General features: G+C 33.5%; 4 protein-coding genes across 4 annotated transcripts; all 4 read left to right on the forward strand.

Annotated features, from left to right (window-relative positions):
* Positions 1–2,673: 2,673 nt before the first annotated feature.
* Positions 2,674–3,435, forward strand: LOC145138884 (putative germin-like protein 2-1). The gene is made up of 2 exons (XM_079072898.1): positions 2,674–2,785; positions 2,900–3,435. The coding sequence occupies exons 1-2, from the start codon at positions 2,674–2,676 to the stop codon at positions 3,433–3,435; spliced, it is 648 nt and encodes a 215-aa protein (XP_078929024.1).
* A 4,314-nt stretch (positions 3,436–7,749) lies between these two features.
* LOC145140717 (putative germin-like protein 2-1) lies at positions 7,750–8,511 on the forward strand. Its single transcript, XM_079074124.1, has 2 exons — positions 7,750–7,861; positions 7,976–8,511. The coding sequence occupies exons 1-2, from the start codon at positions 7,750–7,752 to the stop codon at positions 8,509–8,511; spliced, it is 648 nt and encodes a 215-aa protein (XP_078930250.1).
* Positions 8,512–12,831: 4,320 nt separating this feature from the next.
* Positions 12,832–13,593, forward strand: LOC145141299 (putative germin-like protein 2-1). The gene is made up of 2 exons (XM_079074592.1): positions 12,832–12,943; positions 13,058–13,593. The coding sequence occupies exons 1-2, from the start codon at positions 12,832–12,834 to the stop codon at positions 13,591–13,593; spliced, it is 648 nt and encodes a 215-aa protein (XP_078930718.1).
* A 4,319-nt stretch (positions 13,594–17,912) lies between these two features.
* Positions 17,913–18,674, forward strand: LOC145140912 (putative germin-like protein 2-1). The gene is made up of 2 exons (XM_079074295.1): positions 17,913–18,024; positions 18,139–18,674. Exons 1-2 carry the CDS (start codon positions 17,913–17,915, stop codon positions 18,672–18,674), a joined length of 648 nt encoding a protein of 215 aa, XP_078930421.1.
* Positions 18,675–21,587: the final 2,913 nt, after the last annotated feature.

Below are 21,587 nucleotides of genomic sequence, written 5' to 3' on the forward strand. Positions count from 1 at the left end.
TTTTATTGAATTTCCCTTAAGAGTTATAATAAATATAAAAATAATATTAAAAAATAATTATTATTAATTATCTAACATAAAAAGATGTATTTTTTTTTGGCAAAGAACTAAAATCTATAATATTAAAACTTAAAATGATAAGATCTTGGAAGGAGGGACCAAAGTTGACAAATTCTTTTTACTTGCATGAAATCACATGGGGGAGGAGATCCTTCATCGAGGCCGATGGTAAGACTTATCTCGCTTTCATCCCATGTAAAACTCGACCTTTTGAATCCTTATCAGACCATATCGTAACCTAAATGTCCCCGAAATCGGTTTGTTGTGTTTCAAGATAAGAGTGTACCGAGAAAGTAGAGAAATATGAGGAAGAGGGTAATCAAGTTGAAGGCAGCAGGACAATAAAAGGTCATATGACCTTTCCCTTCGTTAAACCCAAATTTTGCAAAAGAGAACTCGATTTTTTCAAAAACCATGTCTTCATTTACTTGTCTTATGTGCCTATTTATATTAGATTAAATCATACAATGTGCTTTAAAAAAGTGAGAAGTTCAGTGCTTATTGTTTTTATCTTGACGAGTATGGTTGTTATGGTTTCACTTACTTGTGTGACCGATACATAACTATGTAAACTGACTTTCGTATATTTTTAAATATGTTTTTTTTTTGTCTTTTTGTTTTACTTTTTATAGTTAAGAAAGATAACTAATAAACCCAAACCCTACGCCCCCCCCCCCCAACCTACTTTATGTCACCATACCTACCCCCATTCCATTCATCTACCTTCATCGGTCTCCGTCAACCGCCACCGTCCCTACCATTACCATCCTCAATCACCATTTCAGTGCAGAAGGTTTTTAGGGTTTAATCCACCCTTATTTCCGTTATTTGTCTTCAAACTGAACATGAATAAATAAAGCAACAACCTCCCTATACCCATGGCAAATAAATAGAAATTATGAAGCCCTATGGTAACTGGCAAATGAGAGCAAAACACATACAAGGATTCTCTTGAAATTTATTAGTAACTAGCAAGTGTGAACCTAAAACATATGAACAAATAAGCCAGAAATACAATGTCACTAGAAACAAAAAGTGGAAGTGTGGACGTTGCCTACTACTTAATTAAATTAAACACATGTAGCTACATCCATATCAACAGCCAATAACATACAAAATTACGAATCTAGGTTTCATGGATTAAAGAACAAAACCTTGTGTTACTAATGGCAAATGGATTAAGATGACAGAAGTTCCCCTATCATTAAAACTCGTAGGGAATGGAGTCGAACAAGGGGGTGCACATATCGCCTGATCAAGCAAGGAAGACGAGAATCACTATGAAATAATTTATTTTTTCCAGATTTTTTTAGAGTTGTTTAATAATTTAACCATTCCTCAATCTTCGCCTCTTTGCTCGGTGTTCTATCATCGCTGAAATCTAGGAAGATCGTTGATCCAACATCCACACATAAATCAAAATTGGTGGTTGGGGTGTGTTTTAGAAAAAGGTTAGTGGAAGAGACATATGATTAGATGTAGATTATTGTAGGATGTTCCTTCCAAATTCTTCACTAGAAAGCACACATAGAGATTAGGCACATGAAACATGGTTTTAAATCTCAGCCATTGGTTGATCAAACAGCGTTGATTAGGCATTGCTATTTAGCAACCTACCTTGCTTTTTCCTAGTAGTTTAGTTTTATGGGTTCTTTTTTTTGCAAAATTTTGGACTTATATTTACTGTTTCCATTCATACTATAAAATCTAAATATATTTTTTGTTATAATTTATCTTTCTTTTATTTATTCAGGAAAATTAAGATTTTTTTTTTCTTTTTTTTGTAATTTTAGACGTCAAATTAATACAAGTAATTTACAGACAGCTAGTAAAGACACTGTGTTGGTAAATGGATCTTAAATTTGTGTGCAATACATCGCTATAAAGTTTGTGATGATAATCTGTAGTACGTATTGTGCATTTGTCAGTGAAAGTAGTAAGTTTGTAATGTTTGTTATGTATGTGTACAAGATATTGCCCACGTACACCTTCTTCTAACCAATTTTGATATGTGTCTAACAAACCAGTAAAACCCATTATCAAACGGACTATACACATAAATGGTTTTTGATAATTGTGCACATTTTTGTAGTGCACGTAGGTAATATTTTGTTTCAAGAAAAGCCTGGAATGCATCAATTGAAAAATAAAATATACATAAAGCATTCTTTAACTATAATATTGATCTCATTTGGAAACGGTCAATATTGTTCTTCAAGACTTTTTCATTTTCTTAAAAAATTGATATAAGTAGAAAATTCCTATGCATAATAAACATTCAAGGTTCTATTAAAATTAATCCTAAGTATGGAAGTTATGAAAAAGTACATAAGTAAATATACGAAATGGAAGGATCATAGACATATAAGGTTAGTAGTTGCAACCTTTATGAAATTAAGAACCAGACAACGTAAGTTGAATGTATCTTGCTTCTAGAAATTGAACAGCAAAATTTGAATGCATCTCAAGATGATAATGATGACGCTATGATGGTATTAGTCTTAATGTTCCTATATTTTCACTATAAAAGCATGGCGAGTTCCACTCTTTATTTCATAGATTTCCCAGCTACCATAATTAAGTCATCAAAAACAAGTTTTCAGCTTCTCAACAATGACGTCTCATTTGCTTTTATTTGGTCTCTTGGTGGCGGGTTGCTCCCTTGCGTTTGCTTCGGACCCTAGTCCTCTTCAGGACTTCTGTGTGGCAGACCAAAATAGCAGAGGTAAGAATTTATTGCTGAAAGTCGAGAAACTCTCCTGCATTCATGCATGATTTGAAAATATATTATATTTAATTGTGATTAATAGTTTATTTATTTATTTATTTTTCTTGGTAGTATTCGTGAATGGCTTGGTTTGTAAAGAGGCGAGGCTTGTACAACCTGATGATTTCTTTTATAGAGGACTGCAGCTAATGGGAAATACCTCGAATGCGGTTGGGTCTGCTGTGACTCCGGTGACCGTAGAAGAGTTGCCAGGACTTAACACTCTTGGTATCTCAATGGCACGTATTGACTTCGCACCACAGGGTATTAACCCCCCACATACACACCCTCGGGCCACTGAAATTTTGACTGTTATGGAAGGCCGTATTCTAGTCGGATTTGTCACGTCCAACCCTCAAAACCGACTCATCACAAAAGAACTTCAGAAAGGCGATGTTTTCGTGTTCCCAGAAGGCCTGATTCACTTCCAGAAAAACGTGGGAAATGGCTATGCTGTTGCTATTGCAGCTTTGAGTAGTCAAAATCCAGGTGTTATTACCATTGCAAACGCTGTTTTTGGGTCAAATCCCGATATCGCTGGAGATATTCTTGCGAAGGCCTTTCAAGTTGACATCAACGTCGTCTATCAAATTCAATCGAAATTCTAGCTTTTACATGCTTCTAAAATGTTGATTTTCTTATCAATGTTGTGATATTTGTTATGTTTATGTTGTTATATTTAAAATCGAATAGTATATATACTACTGTCATAGTGATTTTGATTTACTTATGTGGAATTAACTACTTCAAAAGTAAGATATAAACTATCAAAACCCAAGAGTGTGCAAGAAATAGACTTAGAAATGACAAAGTTAAATTTACGTAAGTGTGTGCAAGAAATAGACTTAGAAATCAGAAAGACAAACCTAAGTTTGTGCAAGAAATAGACTTAGAAATCACAAAGACAAACCTAAGAGTGTGCAAGAAATAGACTTAGAAATCACAAAGACAAATTTACGTAAATAACCCACTTGCTTTAGAAAGACTAGAAGTTCAACCATCAAATTTTTCAAAAAGATTAATATGGTCCTTGGTGTTTCGATCAGTTACTAGGTCAGTCAACCACCTTGACCTATACAAATTTAATTTTTTATCTTTTTAACTCTTTTATTTTAGTTGTCATAATAAAAATGAAACTAAATAATCACCAACCCCATCCACCTCACTTTACGCCACCCACCTCCCATTCCATTCCCTTCTTCTGTCACCTTCCACCACCACCACCGTTGTCAACCAGAAGGTGGTTAGGGTTTTACCCAAACCTATTTGCATCATCTATCTTCAACATATCCATCTATAATCAAAGAAAAGACCTCCCAAGATCCAAGCCTAAAAATAGAAATCACGAAGTGCTTTAGTCTCCAACCAACCTTTCAAGATTTTGTTAACTAAAAGAAAATGAAGTATACATAGCAAAACATAAAAATCTATGTTTGAAAAAGCCACAGAAGAGCTTCTATTGGCATTCATTGGTAACTAGAAAGTGAGAGCATCAAACATAGAAACAAATATGTCAAAAATACAATGTCACGGACAGAAAAAGAAAATGTATGGATGTTGTCTACTACTTCAAACAAATTAAACACATGTAGCTACATCCATATCAATACCCAATAACATACAAAATGAAAAATCTAAGTTTCATGGATTAAAGAACAAAACCATATGTTACTCATGACATAAGACGATCGGTTTGAATAGCCGATTACAACCACATGAACACAAAGTAAAGAAAATAGAGTTTCAAATACCATTCTTTATTAATCAAAATCAAATCCTAAAAGTCAAAGGCGGCTAACCTATTTATAATTAAACTAAAACCCTAATATGACTCATAATTATGATTGAAATCATCTAAATTAGGAGATTACATAAATCTAAATATTTTATGAATATAGGGCATAAAAATTCCTAATAAAGATAAATCTTAACCGAAAAAATTATAAAATAAAATAACCTTAATAAAATTAAATCATTGATTTATCTTTCATATACCTTCCATCATCTTCCTCATAGTGATGCAACTCATCATCGAGTGTACATCTCTCATCCACGGTTTCCAAAGGACAAACAACTTCCACACTTTAAAACAAAGACGGATAAATCAAACAAGACAACATGCACGATTATAGTTTCCACCTACATATATTCCTACTGATTGTCTCATTTATGAGTTCTTGAGTAACCTTAGGAGGACAACCATGTTTATAAGAAAATGCAATATATTATAACATTCGTGCCTTTATTTAATTTTATTGAATTTCCCTTAAGAGTTATAATAAATATAAAAATAATATTAAAAAATAATTATTATTAATTATCTAACATAAAAAGATGTATTTTTTTTGGCAAAGAACTAAAATCTATAATATTAAAACTTAAAATGCTAAGATCTTGGAAGGAGGGACCAAAGTTGACAAATTCTTTTTACTTGCATGAAATCAGATGGGGGAGGAGATCCTTCATCGAGGCCGATGGTAAGACTTATCTCGCTTTCATCCCATGTAAAACTCGACCTGTTGAATCCTTATCAGACCATATCGTAACCTAAATGTCCCCGAAATCGGTTTGTTGTGTTTCAAGATAAGAGTGTACCGAGAAAGTAGAGAAATATGAGGAAGAGGGTAATCAAGTTGAAGGCAGCAGGACAATAAAAGGTCATATGACCTTTCCCTTCGTTAAACCCAAATTTTGCAAAAGAGAACTCGATTTTTTCAAAAACCATGTCTTCATTTACTTGTCTTATGTGCCTATTTGTATTAGATTAAATCATACAATGTGCTTTAAAAAAGTGAGAAGTTCAGTGCTTATTGTTTTTATCTTGACGAGTATGGTTGTTATGGTTTCACTTACTTGTGTGACCGATACATAACTATGTAAACTGACTTTCGTATATTTTTAAATATGTTTTTTTTTGTCTTTTTGTTTTACTTTTTATAGTTAAGAAAGATAACTAATAAACCCAAACCCTACGCCCCCCCCCCCCCCAACCTACTTTATGTCACCATACCTACCCCCATTCCATTCATCTACCTTCATCGGTCTCCGTCAACCGCCACCGTCCCTACCATTACCATCCTCAATCACCATTTCAATGCAGAAGGTTTTTAGGGTTTAATCCACCCTTATTTCCGTTATTTGTCTTCAAACTGAACATGAATAAATAAAGCAACAACCTCCCCATACCCATGGCAAATAAATAGAAATTATGAAGCCCTATGGTAACTGGCAAATGAGAGCAAAACACATACAAGGATTCTCTTGAAATTTATTAGTAACTAGCAAGTGTGAACCTAAAACATATGAACAAATAAGCCAGAAATACAATGTCACTAGAAACAAAAAGTGGAAGTGTGGACGTTGCCTACTACTTAATTAAATTAAACACATGTAGCTACATCCATATCAACAGCCAATAACATACAAAATTACGAATCTAGGTTTCATGGATTAAAGAACAAAACCTTGTGTTACTAATGGCAAATGGATTAAGATGACACAAGTTCCCCTATCATTAAAACTCGTAGGGAATGGAGTCGAACAAGGGGGTGCACATATCGCCTGATCAAGCAAGGAAGACGAGAATCACTATGAAATAATTTATTTTTTCCAGATTTTTTAGAGTTGTTTAATAATTTAACCATTCCTCAATCTTCGCCTCTTTGCTCGGTGTTCTATCATCGCTGAAATGTAGGGAGATCGTTGATCCAACATCCACACATAAATCAAAATTGGTGGTTGGGGTGTGTTTTAGAAAAAGGTTAGTGGAAGAGACATATGATTAGATGTAGATTATTGTAGGATGTTCCTTCCAAATTCTTCACTAGAAAGCACACATAGAGATTAGGCACATGAAACATGGTTTTAAATCTCAGCCATTGGTTGATCAAACAGCGTTGATTAGGCATTGCTATTTAGCAACCTACCTTGCTTTTTCCTAGTAGTTTAGTTTTATGGGTTCTTTTTTTTGCAAAATTTTGGACTTATATTTACTGTTTCCATTCATACTATAAAATCTAAATATATTTTTTGTTATAATTTATCTTTCTTTTATTTATTCAGGAAAATTAAGATTTTTTTTTTCTTTTTTTTGTAATTTTAGACGTCAAATTAATACAAGTAATTTACAGACAGCTAGTAAAGACGCTGTGTTGGTAAATGGATCTTAAATTTGTGTGCAATACATCGCTATAAAGTTTGTGATGATAATCTGTAGTACGTATTGTGCATTTGTCAGTGAAAGTAGTAAGTTTGTAATGTTTGTTATGTATGTGTACAAGATATTGCCCACGTACACCTTCTTCTAACCAATTTTGATATGTGTCTAACAAACCAGTAAAACCCATTATCAAACGGACTATACACATAAATGGTTTTTGATAATTGTGCACATTTTTGTAGTGCACGTAGGTAATATTTTGTTTCAAGAAAAGCCTGGAATGCATCAATTGAAAAATAAAATATACATAAAGCATTCTTTAACTATAATATTGATCTCATTTGGAAACGGTCAATATTGTTCTTCAAGACTTTTTCATTTTCTTAAAAAATTGATATAAGTAGAAAATTCCTATGCATAATAAACATTCAAGGTTCTATTAAAATTAATCCTAAGTATGGAAGTTATGAAAAAGTACATAAGTAAATATACGAAATGGAAGGATCATAGACATATAAGGTTAGTAGTTGCAACCTTTATGAAATTAAGAACCAGACAACGTAAGTTGAATGTATCTTGCTTCTAGAAATTGAACAGCAAAATTTGAATGCATCTCAAGATGATAATGATGACGCTATGATGGTATTAGTCTTAATGTTCCTATATTTTCACTATAAAAGCATGGCGAGTTCCACTCTTTATTTCATAGATTTCCCAGCTACCATAATTAAGTCATCAAAAACAAGTTTTCAGCTTCTCAACAATGACGTCTCATTTGCTTTTATTTGGTCTCTTGGTGGCGGGTTGCTCCCTTGCGTTTGCTTCGGACCCTAGTCCTCTTCAGGACTTCTGTGTGGCAGACCAAAATAGCAGAGGTAAGAATTTATTGCTGAAAGTCGAGAAACTCTCCTGCATTCATGCATGATTTGAAAATATATTATATTTAATTGTGATTAATAGTTTATTTATTTATTTATTTTTCTTGGTAGTATTCGTGAATGGCTTGGTTTGTAAAGAGGCGAGGCTTGTACAACCTGATGATTTCTTTTATAGAGGACTGCAGCTAATGGGAAATACCTCGAATGCGGTTGGGTCTGCTGTGACTCCGGTGACCGTAGAAGAGTTGCCAGGACTTAACACTCTTGGTATCTCAATGGCACGTATTGACTTCGCACCACAGGGTATTAACCCCCCACATACACACCCTCGGGCCACTGAAATTTTGACTGTTATGGAAGGCCGTATTCTAGTCGGATTTGTCACGTCCAACCCTCAAAACCGACTCATCACAAAAGAACTTCAGAAAGGCGATGTTTTCGTGTTCCCAGAAGGCCTGATTCACTTCCAGAAAAACGTGGGAAATGGCTATGCTGTTGCTATTGCAGCTTTGAGTAGTCAAAATCCAGGTGTTATTACCATTGCAAACGCTGTTTTTGGGTCAAATCCCGATATCGCTGGAGATATTCTTGCGAAGGCCTTTCAAGTTGACATCAACGTCGTCTATCAAATTCAATCGAAATTCTAGCTTTTACATGCTTCTAAAATGTTGATTTTCTTATCAGTGTTGTGATATTTGTTATGTTTATGTTGTTATATTTAAAATCGAATAGTATATATACTACTGTCATAGTGATTTTGATTTACTTATGTGGAATTAACTACTTCAAAAGTAAGATATAAACTATCAAAACCCAAGAGTGTGCAAGAAATAGACTTATAAATGACAAAGTTAAATTTACGTAAGTGTGTGCAAGAAATAGACTTAGAAATCAGAAAGACAAACCTAAGTTTTTGCAAGAAATAGACTTAGAAATCACAAAGACAAACCTAAGAGTGTGCAAGAAATAGACTTAGAAATCACAAAGACAAATTTACGTAAATAACCCACTTGCTTTAGAAAGACTAGAAGTTCAACCATCAAATTTTTCAAAAAGATTAATATGGTCCTTGGTGTTTCGATCGGTTACTAGGTCAGTCAACCACCTTGACCTATACAAATTTAATTTTTTATCCTTTTAACTCTTTTATTTTAGTTGTCATAATAAAAATGAAACTAAATAATCACCAACCCCATCCACCTCACTTTACGCCACCCACCTCCCATTCCATTCCCTTCTTCTGTCACCTTCCACCACCACCACCGTTGTCAACCAGAAGGTGGTTAGGGTTTTACCCAAACCTATTTGCATCATCTATCTTCAACATATCCATCTATAATCAAAGAAAAGACCTCCCAAGATCCAAGCCTAAAAATAGAAATCACGAAGTGCTTTGGTCTCCAACCAACCTTTCAAGATTTTGTTAACTAAAAGAAAATGAAGTATACATAGCAAAACATAAAAATCTATGTTTGAAAAAGCCACAGAAGAGCTTCTATTGGCATTCATTGGTAACTAGAAAGTGAGAGCATCAAACATAGAAACAAATATGTCAAAAATACAATGTCACAGACAGAAAAAGAAAATGTATGGATGTTGTCTACTACTTCAAACAAATTAAACACATGTAGCTACATCCATATCAATACCCAATAACATACAAAATGAAAAATCTAAGTTTCATGGATTAAAGAACAAAACCATATGTTACTCATGACATAAGACGATCGGTTTGAATAGCCGATTACAACCACATGAACACAAAGTAAAGAAAATAGAGTTTCAAATACCATTCTTTATTAATCAAAATCAACTCCTAAAAGTCAAAGGCGGCTAACCTATTTATAATTAAACTAAAACCCTAATATGACTCATAATTATGATTGAAATCATCTAAATTAGGAGATTACATAAATCTAAATATTTTATGAATATAGGGCATAAAAATTCCTAATAAAGATAAATCTTAACCGAAAAAATTATAAAATAAAATAACCTTAATAAAATTAAATCATTGATTTATCTTTCATATACCTTCCATCATCTTCCTCATAGTGATGCAACTCATCATCGAGTGTACATCTCTCATCCACGGTTTCCAAAGGATAAACAACTTCCACACTTTAAAACAAAGACGGATAAATCAAACAAGACAACATGCACGATTATAGTTTCCACCTACATATATTCCTACTGATTGTCTCATTTATGAGTTCTTGAGTAACCTTAGGAGGACAACCATGTTTATAAGAAAATGCAATATATTATAACATTCGTGCCTTTATTTAATTTTATTGAATTTCCCTTAAGAGTTATAATAAATATATAAATAATATTAAAAAATAATTATTATTAATTATCTAACATAAAAAGATGTATTTTTTTTTGGCAAAGAACTAAAATCTATAATATTAAAACTTAAAATGCTAAGATCTTGGAAGGAGGGACCAAAGTTGACAAATTCTTTTTACTTGCATGAAATCACATGGGGGAGGAGATCCTTCATCGAGGCCGATGGTAAGACTTATCTCGCTTTCATCCCATGTAAAACTCGACCTTTTGAATCCTTATCAGACCATATCGTAACCTAAATGTCCCCGAAATCGGTTTGTTGTGTTTCAAGATAAGAGTGTACCGAGAAAGTAGAGAAATATGAGGAAGAGGGTAATCAAGTTGAAGGCAGCAGGACAATAAAAGGTCATATGACCTTTCCCTTCGTTAAACCCAAATTTTGCAAAAGAGAACTCGATTTTTTCAAAAACCATGTCTTCATTTACTTGTCTTATGTGCCTATTTGTATTAGATTAAATCATACAATGTGCTTTAAAAAAGTGAGAAGTTCAGTGCTTATTGTTTTTATCTTGACGAGTATGGTTGTTATGGTTTCACTTACTTGTGTGACCGATACATAACTATGTAAACTGACTTTCGTATATTTTTAAATATGTTTTTTTTTTGTCTTTTTGTTTTACTTTTTATAGTTAAGAAAGATAACTAATAAACCCAAACCCTACGCCCCCCCCCCCCCCCCCAACCTACTTTATGTCACCATACCTACCCCCATTCCATTCATCTACCTTCATCGGTCTCCGTCAACCGCCACCGTCCCTACCATTACCATCCTCAATCACCATTTCAATGCAGAAGGTTTTTAGGGTTTAATCCACCCTTATTTCCGTTATTTGTCTTCAAACTGAACATGAATAAATAAAGCAACAACCTCCCCATACCCATGGCAAATAAATAGAAATTATGAAGCCCTATGGTAACTGGCAAATGAGAGCAAAACACATACAAGGATTCTCTTGAAATTTATTAGTAACTAGCAAGTGTGAACCTAAAACATATGAACAAATAAGCCAGAAATACAATGTCACTAGAAACAAAAAGTGGAAGTGTGGACGTTGCCTACTACTTAACTAAATTAAACACATGTAGCTACATCCATATCAACAGCCAATAACATACAAAATTACGAATCTAGGTTTCATGGATTAAAGAACAAAACCTTGTGTTACTAATGGCAAATGGATTAAGATGGCACAAGTTCCCCTATCATTAAAACTCGTAGGGAATGGAGTCGAACAAGGGGGTGCACATATCGCCTGATCAAGCAAGGAAGACGAGAATCACTATGAAATAATTTATTTTTTCCAGATTTTTTTAGAGTTGTTTAATAATTTAACCATTCCTCAATCTTCGCCTCTTTGCTCGGTGTTCTATCATCGCTGAAATCTAGGGAGATCGTTGATCCAACATCCACACATAAATCAAAATTGGTGGTTGGGGTGTGTTTTAGAAAAAGGTTAGTGGAAGAGACATATGATTAGATGTAGATTATTGTAGGATGTTCCTTCCAAATTCTTCACTAGAAAGCACACATAGAGATTAGGCACATGAAACATGGTTTTAAATCTCAGCCATTGGTTGATCAAACGGCGTTGATTAGGCATTGCTATTTAGCAACCTACCTTGCTTTTTCCTAGTAGTTTAGTTTTATGGGTTCTTTTTTTTGCAAAATTTTGGACTTATATTTACTGTTTCCATTCATACTATAAAATCTAAATATATTTTTTGTTATAATTTATCTTTCTTTTATTTATTCAGGAAAATTAAGATTTTTTTTTTCTTTTTTTTGTAATTTTAGACGTCAAATTAATACAAGTAATTTACAGACAGCTAGTAAAGACGCTGTGTTGGTAAATGGATCTTAAATTTGTGTGCAATACATCGCTATAAAGTTTGTGATGATAATCTGTAGTACGTATTGTGCATTTGTCAGTGAAAGTAGTAAGTTTGTAATGTTTGTTATGTATGTGTACAAGATATTGCCCACGTACACCTTCTTCTAACCAATTTTGATATGTGTCTAACAAACCAGTAAAACCCATTATCAAACGGACTATACACATAAATGGTTTTTGATAATTGTGCACATTTTTGTAGTGCACGTAGGTAATATTTTGTTTCAAGAAAAGCCTGGAATGCATCAATTGAAAAATAAAATATACATAAAGCATTCTTTAACTATAATATTGATCTCATTTGGAAACGGTCAATATTGTTCTTCAAGACTTTTTCATTTTCTTAAAAAATTGATATAAGTAGAAAATTCCTATGCATAATAAACATTCAAGGTTCTATTAAAATTAATCCTAAGTATGGAAGTTATGAAAAAGTACATAAGTAAATATACGAAATGGAAGGATCATAGACATATAAGGTTAGTAGTTGCAACCTTTATGAAATTAAGAACCAGACAACGTAAGTTGAATGTATCTTGCTTCTAGAAATTGAACAGCAAAATTTGAATGCATCTCAAGATGATAATGATGACGCTATGATGGTATTAGTCTTAATGTTCCTATATTTTCACTATAAAAGCATGGCGAGTTCCACTCTTTATTTCATAGATTTCCCAGCTACCATAATTAAGTCATCAAAAACAAGTTTTCAGCTTCTCAACAATGACGTCTCATTTGCTTTTATTTGGTCTCTTGGTGGCGGGTTGCTCCCTTGCGTTTGCTTCGGACCCTAGTCCTCTTCAGGACTTCTGTGTGGCAGACCAAAATAGCAGAGGTAAGAATTTATTGCTGAAAGTCGAGAAACTCTCCTGCATTCATGCATGATTTGAAAATATATTATATTTAATTGTGATTAATAGTTTATTTATTTATTTATTTTTCTTGGTAGTATTCGTGAATGGCTTGGTTTGTAAAGAGGCGAGGCTTGTACAACCTGATGATTTCTTTTATAGAGGACTGCAGCTAATGGGAAATACCTCGAATGCGGTTGGGTCTGCTGTGACTCCGGTGACCGTAGAAGAGTTGCCAGGACTTAACACTCTTGGTATCTCAATGGCACGTATTGACTTCGCACCACAGGGTATTAACCCCCCACATACACACCCTCGGGCCACTGAAATTTTGACTGTTATGGAAGGCCGTATTCTAGTCGGATTTGTCACGTCCAACCCTCAAAACCGACTCATCACAAAAGAACTTCAGAAAGGCGATGTTTTCGTGTTCCCAGAAGGCCTGATTCACTTCCAGAAAAACGTGGGAAATGGCTATGCTATTGCTATTGCAGCTTTGAGTAGTCAAAATCCAGGTGTTATTACCATTGCAAACGCTGTTTTTGGGTCAAATCCCGATATCGCTGGAGATATTCTTGCGAAGGCCTTTCAAGTTGACATCAACGTCGTCTATCAAATTCAATCGAAATTCTAGCTTTTACATGCTTCTAAAATGTTGATTTTCTTATCAATGTTGTGATATTTGTTATGTTTATGTTGTTATATTTAAAATCGAATAGTATATATACTACTGTCATAGTGATTTTGATTTACTTATGTGGAATTAACTACTTCAAAAGTAAGATATAAACTATCAAAACCCAAGAGTGTGCAAGAAATAGACTTAGAAATGACAAAGTTAAATTTACGTAAGTGTGTGCAAGAAATAGACTTAGAAATCAGAAAGACAAACCTAAGTTTGTGCAAGAAATAGACTTAGAAATCACAAAGACAAACCTAAGAGTGTGCAAGAAATAGACTTAGAAATCACAAAGACAAATTTACGTAAATAACCCACTTGCTTTAGAAAGACTAGAAGTTCAACCATCAAATTTTTCAAAAAGATTAATATGGTCCTTGGTGTTTCGATCAGTTACTAGGTCAGTCAACCACCTTGACCTATACAAATTTAATTTTTTATCCTTTTAACTCTTTTATTTTAGTTGTCATAATAAAAATGAAACTAAATAATCACCAACCCCATCCACCTCACTTTACGCCACCCACCTCCCATTCCATTCCCTTCTTCTGTCACCTTCCACCACCACCACCGTTGTCAACCAGAAGGTGGTTAGGGTTTTACCCAAACCTATTTGCATCATCTATCTTCAACATATCCATCTATAATCAAAGAAAAGACCTCCCAAGATCCAAGCCTAAAAATAGAAATCACGAAGTGCTTTGGTCTCCAACCAACCTTTCAAGATTTTGTTAACTAAAAGAAAATGAAGTATACATAGCAAAACATAAAAATCTATGTTTGAAAAAGCCACAGAAGAGCTTCTATTGGCATTCATTGGTAACTAGAAAGTGAGAGCATCAAACATAGAAACAAATATGTCAAAAATACAATGTCACAGACAGAAGAAGAAAATGTATGGATGTTGTCTACTACTTCAAACAAATTAAACACATGTAGCTACATCCATATCAATACCCAATAACATACAAAATGAAAAATCTAAGTTTCATGGATTAAAGAACAAAACCATATGTTACTCATGACATAAGACGATCGGTTTGAATAGCCGATTACAACCACATGAACACAAAGTAAAGAAAATAGAGTTTCAAATACCATTCTTTATTAATCAAAATCAACTCCTAAAAGTCAAAGGCGGCTAACCTATTTATAATTAAACTAAAACCCTAATATGACTCATAATTATGATTGAAATCATCTAAATTAGGAGATTACATAAATCTAAATATTTTATGAATATAGGGCATAAAAATTCCTAATAAAGATAAATCTTAACCGAAAAAATTATAAAATAAAATAACCTTAATAAAATTAAATCATTGATTTATCTTTCATATACCTTCCATCATCTTCCTCATAGTGATGCAACTCATCATCGAGTGTACATCTCTCATCCACGGTTTCCAAAGGATAAACAACTTCCACACTTTAAAACAAAGACGGATAAATCAAACAAGACAACATGCACGATTATAGTTTCCACCTACATATATTCCTACTGATTGTCTCATTTATGAGTTCTTGAGTAACCTTAGGAGGACAACCATGTTTATAAGAAAATGCAATATATTATAACATTCGTGCCTTTATTTAATTTTATTGAATTTCCCTTAAGAGTTATAATAAATATATAAATAATATTAAAAAATAATTATTATTAATTATCTAACATAAAAAGATGTATTTTTTGTTTGGCAAAGAACTAAAATCTATAATATTAAAACTTAAAATGCTAAGATCTTGGAAGGAGGGACCAAAGTTGACAAATTCTTTTTACTTGCATGAAATCACATGGGGGAGGAGATCCTTCATCGAGGCCGATGGTAAGACTTATCTCGCTTTCATCCCATGTAAAACTCGACCTTTTGAATCCTTATCAGACCATATCGTAACCTAAATGTCCCCGAAATCGGTTTGTTGTGTTTCAAGATAAGAGTGTACCGAGAAAGTAGAGAAATATGAGGAAAAGGGTAATCAAGTTGAAGGCAGCAGGACAATAAAAGGTCATATGACCTTTCCCTTCGTTAAACCCAAATTTTGCAAAAGAGAACTCGATTTTTTCAAAAACCATGTCTTCATTTACTTGTCTTATGTGCCTATTTGTATTAGATTAAATCATACAATGTGCTTTAAAAAAGTGAGAAGTTCAGTGCTTATTGTTTTTATCTTGACGAGTATGGTTGTTATGGTTTCACTTACTTGTGTGACCGATACATAACTATGTAAACTGACTTTCGTATATTTTTAAATATGTTTTTTTTTTGTCTTTTTGTTTTACTTTTTATAGTTAAGAAAGATAACTAATAAACCCAAACCCTACGCCCCCCCCCCCCCCCAACCTACTTTATGTCACCATACCTACCCCCATTCCATTCATCTACCTTCATCGGTCTCCGTCAACCGCCACCGTCCCTACCATTACCATCCTCAATCACCATTTCAATGCAGAAGGTTTTTAGGGTTTAATCCACCCTTATTTCCGTTATTTGTCTTCAAACTGAACATGAATAAATAAAGCAACAACCTCCCCATACCCATGGCAAATAAATAGAAATTATGAAGCCCTATGGTAACTGGCAAATGAGAGCAAAACACATACAAGGATTCTCTTGAAATTTATTAGTAACTAGCAAGTGTGAACCTAAAACATATGAACAAATAAGCCAGAAATACAATGTCACTAGAAACAAAAAGTGGAAGTGTGGACGTTGCCTACTACTTAACTAAATTAAACACATGTAGCTACATCCATATCAACAGCCAATAACATACAAAATTACGAATCTAGGTTTCATGGATTAAAGAACAAAACCTTGTGTTACTAATGGCAAATGGATTAAGATGGCACAAGTTCCCCTATCATTAAAACTCGTAGGGAATGGAGTCGAACAAGGGGGTGCACATATCGCCTGATCAAGCAAGGAAGACGAGAATCACTATGAAATAATTTATTTTTTCCAGATTTTTTTAGAGTTGTTTAATAATTTAACCATTCCTCAATCTTCGCCTCTTTGCTCGGTGTTCTATCATCGCTGAAATCTAGGGAGATCGTTGATCCAACATCCACACATAAATCAAAATTGGTGGTTGGGGTGTGTTTTAGAAAAAGTTTAGTGGAAGAGACATATGATTAGATGTAGATTATTGTAGGATGTTCCTTCCAAATTCTTCACTAGAAAGCACACATAGAGATTAGGCACATGAAACATGGTTTTAAATCTCAGCCATTGGTTGATCAAACGGCGTTGATTAGGCATTGCTATTTAGCAACCTACCTTGCTTTTTCCTAGTAGTTTAGTTTTATGGGTTCTTTTTTTTGCAAAATTTTGGACTTATATTTACTGTTTCCATTCATACTATAAAATCTAAATATATTTTTTGTTATAATTTATCTTTCTTTTATTTATTCAGGAAAATTAAGATTTTTTTTTTCTTTTTTTTGTAATTTTAGACGTCAAATTAATACAAGTAATTTACAGACAGCTAGTAAAGACGCTGTGTTGGTAAATGGATCTTAAATTTGTGTGCAATACATCGCTATAAAGTTTGTGATGATAATCTGTAGTACGTATTGTGCATTTGTCAGTGAAAGTAGTAAGTTTGTAATGTTTGTTATGTATGTGTACAAGATATTGCCCACGTACACCTTCTTCTAACCAATTTTGATATGTGTCTAACAAACCAGTAAAACCCATTATCAAACGGACTATACACATAAATGGTTTTTGATAATTGTGCACATTTTTGTAGTGCACGTAGGTAATATTTTGTTTCAAGAAAAGCCTGGAATGCATCAATTGAAAAATAAAATATACATAAAGCATTCTTTAACTATAATATTGATCTCATTTGGAAACGGTCAATATTGTTCTTCAAGACTTTTTCATTTTCTTAAAAAATTGATATAAGTAGAAAATTCCTATGCATAATAAACATTCAAGGTTCTATTAAAATTAATCCTAAGTATGGAAGTTATGAAAAAGTACATAAGTAAATATACGAAATGGAAGGATCATAGACATATAAGGTTAGTAGTTGCAACCTTTATGAAATTAAGAACCAGACAACGTAAGTTGAATGTATCTTGCTTCTAGAAATTGAACAGCAAAATTTGAATGCATCTCAAGATGATAATGATGACGCTATGATGGTATTAGTCTTAATGTTCCTATATTTTCACTATAAAAGCATGGCGAGTTCCACTCTTTATTTCATAGATTTCCCAGCTACCATAATTAAGTCATCAAAAACAAGTTTTCAGCTTCTCAACAATGACGTCTCATTTGCTTTTATTTGGTCTCTTGGTGGCGGGTTGCTCCCTTGCGTTTGCTTCGGACCCTAGTCCTCTTCAGGACTTCTGTGTGGCAGACCAAAATAGCAGAGGTAAGAATTTATTGCTGAAAGTCGAGAAACTCTCCTGCATTCATGCATGATTTGAAAATATATTATATTTAATTGTGATTAATAGTTTATTTATTTATTTATTTTTCTTGGTAGTATTCGTGAATGGCTTGGTTTGTAAAGAGGCGAGGCTTGTACAACCTGATGATTTCTTTTATAGAGGACTGCAGCTAATGGGAAATACCTCGAATGCGGTTGGGTCTGCTGTGACTCCGGTGACCGTAGAAGAGTTGCCAGGACTTAACACTCTTGGTATCTCAATGGCACGTATTGACTTCGCACCACAGGGTATTAACCCCCCACATACACACCCTCGGGCCACTGAAATTTTGACTGTTATGGAAGGCCGTATTCTAGTCGGATTTGTCACGTCCAACCCTCAAAACCGACTCATCACAAAAGAACTTCAGAAAGGCGATGTTTTCGTGTTCCCAGAAGGCCTGATTCACTTCCAGAAAAACGTGGGAAATGGCTATGCTGTTGCTATTGCAGCTTTGAGTAGTCAAAATCCAGGTGTTATTACCATTGCAAACGCTGTTTTTGGGTCAAATCCCGATATCGCTGGAGATATTCTTGCGAAGGCCTTTCAAGTTGACATCAACGTCGTCTATCAAATTCAATCGAAATTCTAGCTTTTACATGCTTCTAAAATGTTGATTTTCTTATCAATGTTGTGATATTTGTTATGTTTATGTTGTTATATTTAAAATCGAATAGTATATATACTACTGTCATAGTGATTTTGATTTACTTATGTGGAATTAACTACTTCAAAAGTAAGATATAAACTATCAAAACCCAAGAGTGTGCAAGAAATAGACTTAGAAATGACAAAGTTAAATTTACGTAAGTGTGTGCAAGAAATAGACTTAGAAATCAGAAAGACAAACCTAAGTTTGTGCAAGAAATAGACTTAGAAATCACAAAGACAAACCTAAGAGTGTGCAAGAAATAGACTTAGAAATCACAAAGACAAATTTACGTAAATAACCCACTTGCTTTAGAAAGACTAGAAGTTCAACCATCAAATTTTTCAAAAAGATTAATATGGTCCTTGGTGTTTCGATCAGTTACTAGGTCAGTCAACCACCTTGACCTATACAAATTTAATTTTTTATCCTTTTAACTCTTTTATTTTAGTTGTCATAATAAAAATGAAACTAAATAATCACCAACCCCATCCACCTCACTTTACGCCACCCACCTCCCATTCCATTCCCTTCTTCTGTCACCTTCCACCACCACCACCGTTGTCAACCAGAAGGTGATTAGGGTTTTGCCCAAACCTATTTGCATCATCTATCTTCAACATATCCATCTATAATCAAAGAAAAGACCTCCCAAGATCCAAGCCTAAAAATAGAAATCACGAAGTGCTTTGGTCTCCAACCAACCTTTCAAGATTTTGTTAACTAAAAGAAAATGAAGTATACATAGCAAAACATAAAAATCTATGTTTGAAAAAGCCACAGAAGAGCTTCTATTGGCATTCATTGGTAACTAGAAAGTGAGAGCATCAAACATAGAAACAAATATGTCAAAAATACAATGTCACGGACAGAAAAAGAAAATGTATGGATGTTGTCTACTACTTCAAACAAATTAAACACATGTAGCTACATCCATATCAATACCCAATAACATACAAAATGAAAAATCTAAGTTTCATGGATTAAAGAACAAAACCATATGTTACTCATGACATAAGACGATCGGTTTGAATAGCCGATTACAACCACATGAACACAAAGTAAAGAAAATAGAGTTTCAAATACCATTCTTTATTAATCAAAATCAACTCCTAAAAGTCAAAGGCGGCTAACCTATTTATAATTAAACTAAAACCCTAATATGACTCATAATTATGATTGAAATCATCTAAATTAGGAGATTACATAAATCTAAATATTTTATGAATATAGGGCATAAAAATTCCTAATAAAGATAAATCTTAACCGAAAAAATTATAAAATAAAATAACCTTAATAAAATTAAATCATTGATTTATCTTTCATATACCTTCCATCATCTTCCTCATAGTGATGCAACTCATCATCGAGTGTACATCTCTCATCCACGGTTTCCAAAGGATAAACAACTTCCACACTTTAAAACAAAGACGGATAAATCAAACAAGACAACATGCACGATTATAGTTTCCACCTACATATATTCCTACTGATTGTCTCATTTATGAGTTCTTGAGTAACCTTAGGAGGACAACCATGTTTATAAGAAAATGCAATATATTATAACATTCGTGCCTTTATTTAATTTTATTGAATTTCCCTTAAGAGTTATAATAAATATATAAATAATATTAAAAAATAATTATTATTAATTATCTAACATAAAAAGATGTATTTTTTTTTGGCAAAGAACTAAAATCTATAATATTAAAACTTAAAATGCTAAGATCTTGGAAGGAGGGACCAAAGTTGACAAATTCTTTTTACTTGCATGAAATCACATGGGGGAGGAGATCCTTCATCGAGGCCGATGGTAAGACTTATCTCGCTTTCATCCCGTGTAAAACTCGACCTTTTGAATCCTTATCAGACCATATCGTAACCTAAATGTCCCCGAAATCGGTTTGTTGTGTTTCAAGATAAGAGTGTACCGAGAAAGTAGAGAAATATGAGGAAGAGGGTAATCAAGTTGAAGGCAGCAGGACAATAAAAGGTCATATGACCTTTCCCTTCGTTAAACCCAAATTTTGCAAAAGAGAACTCGATTTTTTCAAAAACCATGTCTTCATTTACTTGTCTTATGTGCCTATTTGTATTAGATTAAATCATACAATGTGCTTTAAAAAAGTGAGAATTTCAGTGCTTATTGTTTTTATCTTGACGAGTATGGTTGTTATGGTTTCACTTACTTGTGTGACCGATACATAACTATGTAAACTGACTTTCGTATATTTTTAAATATGTTTTTTTTTTGTCTTTTTGTTTTACTTTTTATAGTTAAGAAAGATAACTAATAAACCCAAACCCTACGCCCCCCCCCCCCCCCCCAACCTACTTTATGTCACCATACCTTACCCCATTCCATTCATCTACCTTCATCGGTCTCCGTCAACCGCCACCGTCCCTACCATTACCATCCTCAATCACCATTTCAATGCAGAAGGTTTTTAGGGTTTAATCCACCCTTATTTCCGTTATTTGTCTTCAAACTGAACATGAATAAATAAAGCAACAACCTCCCCATACCCATGGCAAATAAATAGAAATTATGAAGCCCTATGGTAACTGGCAAATGAGAGCAAAACACATACAAGGATTCTCTTGAAATTTATTAGTAACTAGCAAGTGTGAACCTAAAACATATGAACAAATAAGCCAGAAATACAATGTCACTAGAAACAAAAAGTGGAAGTGTGGACGTTGCCTACTACTTAACTAAATTAAACACATGTAGCTACATCCATATCAACAGCCAATAACATACAAAATTACGAATCTAGGTTTCATGGATTAAAGAACAAAACCTTGTGTTACTAATGGCAAATGGATTAAGATGGCACAAGTTCCCCTATCATT

Source organism: Lactuca virosa, chromosome 9 (assembly GCF_052849685.1).
Source record: "Lactuca virosa cultivar CGN04683 chromosome 9, Lactuca_virosa_CGN04683_v6, whole genome shotgun sequence".
Lineage (NCBI taxonomy): Eukaryota > Viridiplantae > Streptophyta > Magnoliopsida > Asterales > Asteraceae > Lactuca > Lactuca virosa.

Excerpts from the sequence above, each read along its gene's own strand:
- LOC145138884 (XM_079072898.1), top strand. The coding sequence starts at position 2,674 with ATGACGTCTCATTTGCTTTTATTTGGTCTCTTGGTGGCGGGTTGCTCC. Across the intron at positions 2,786-2,899 it reads GGCAGACCAAAATAGCAGAG|TATTCGTGAATGGCTTGGTT; the intron begins GTAAGAATTTAT and ends TTTTCTTGGTAG.
- LOC145140717 (XM_079074124.1), top strand. The coding sequence starts at position 7,750 with ATGACGTCTCATTTGCTTTTATTTGGTCTCTTGGTGGCGGGTTGCTCC. Across the intron at positions 7,862-7,975 it reads GGCAGACCAAAATAGCAGAG|TATTCGTGAATGGCTTGGTT; the intron begins GTAAGAATTTAT and ends TTTTCTTGGTAG.
- LOC145141299 (XM_079074592.1), top strand. The coding sequence starts at position 12,832 with ATGACGTCTCATTTGCTTTTATTTGGTCTCTTGGTGGCGGGTTGCTCC. Across the intron at positions 12,944-13,057 it reads GGCAGACCAAAATAGCAGAG|TATTCGTGAATGGCTTGGTT; the intron begins GTAAGAATTTAT and ends TTTTCTTGGTAG.
- LOC145140912 (XM_079074295.1), top strand. The coding sequence starts at position 17,913 with ATGACGTCTCATTTGCTTTTATTTGGTCTCTTGGTGGCGGGTTGCTCC. Across the intron at positions 18,025-18,138 it reads GGCAGACCAAAATAGCAGAG|TATTCGTGAATGGCTTGGTT; the intron begins GTAAGAATTTAT and ends TTTTCTTGGTAG.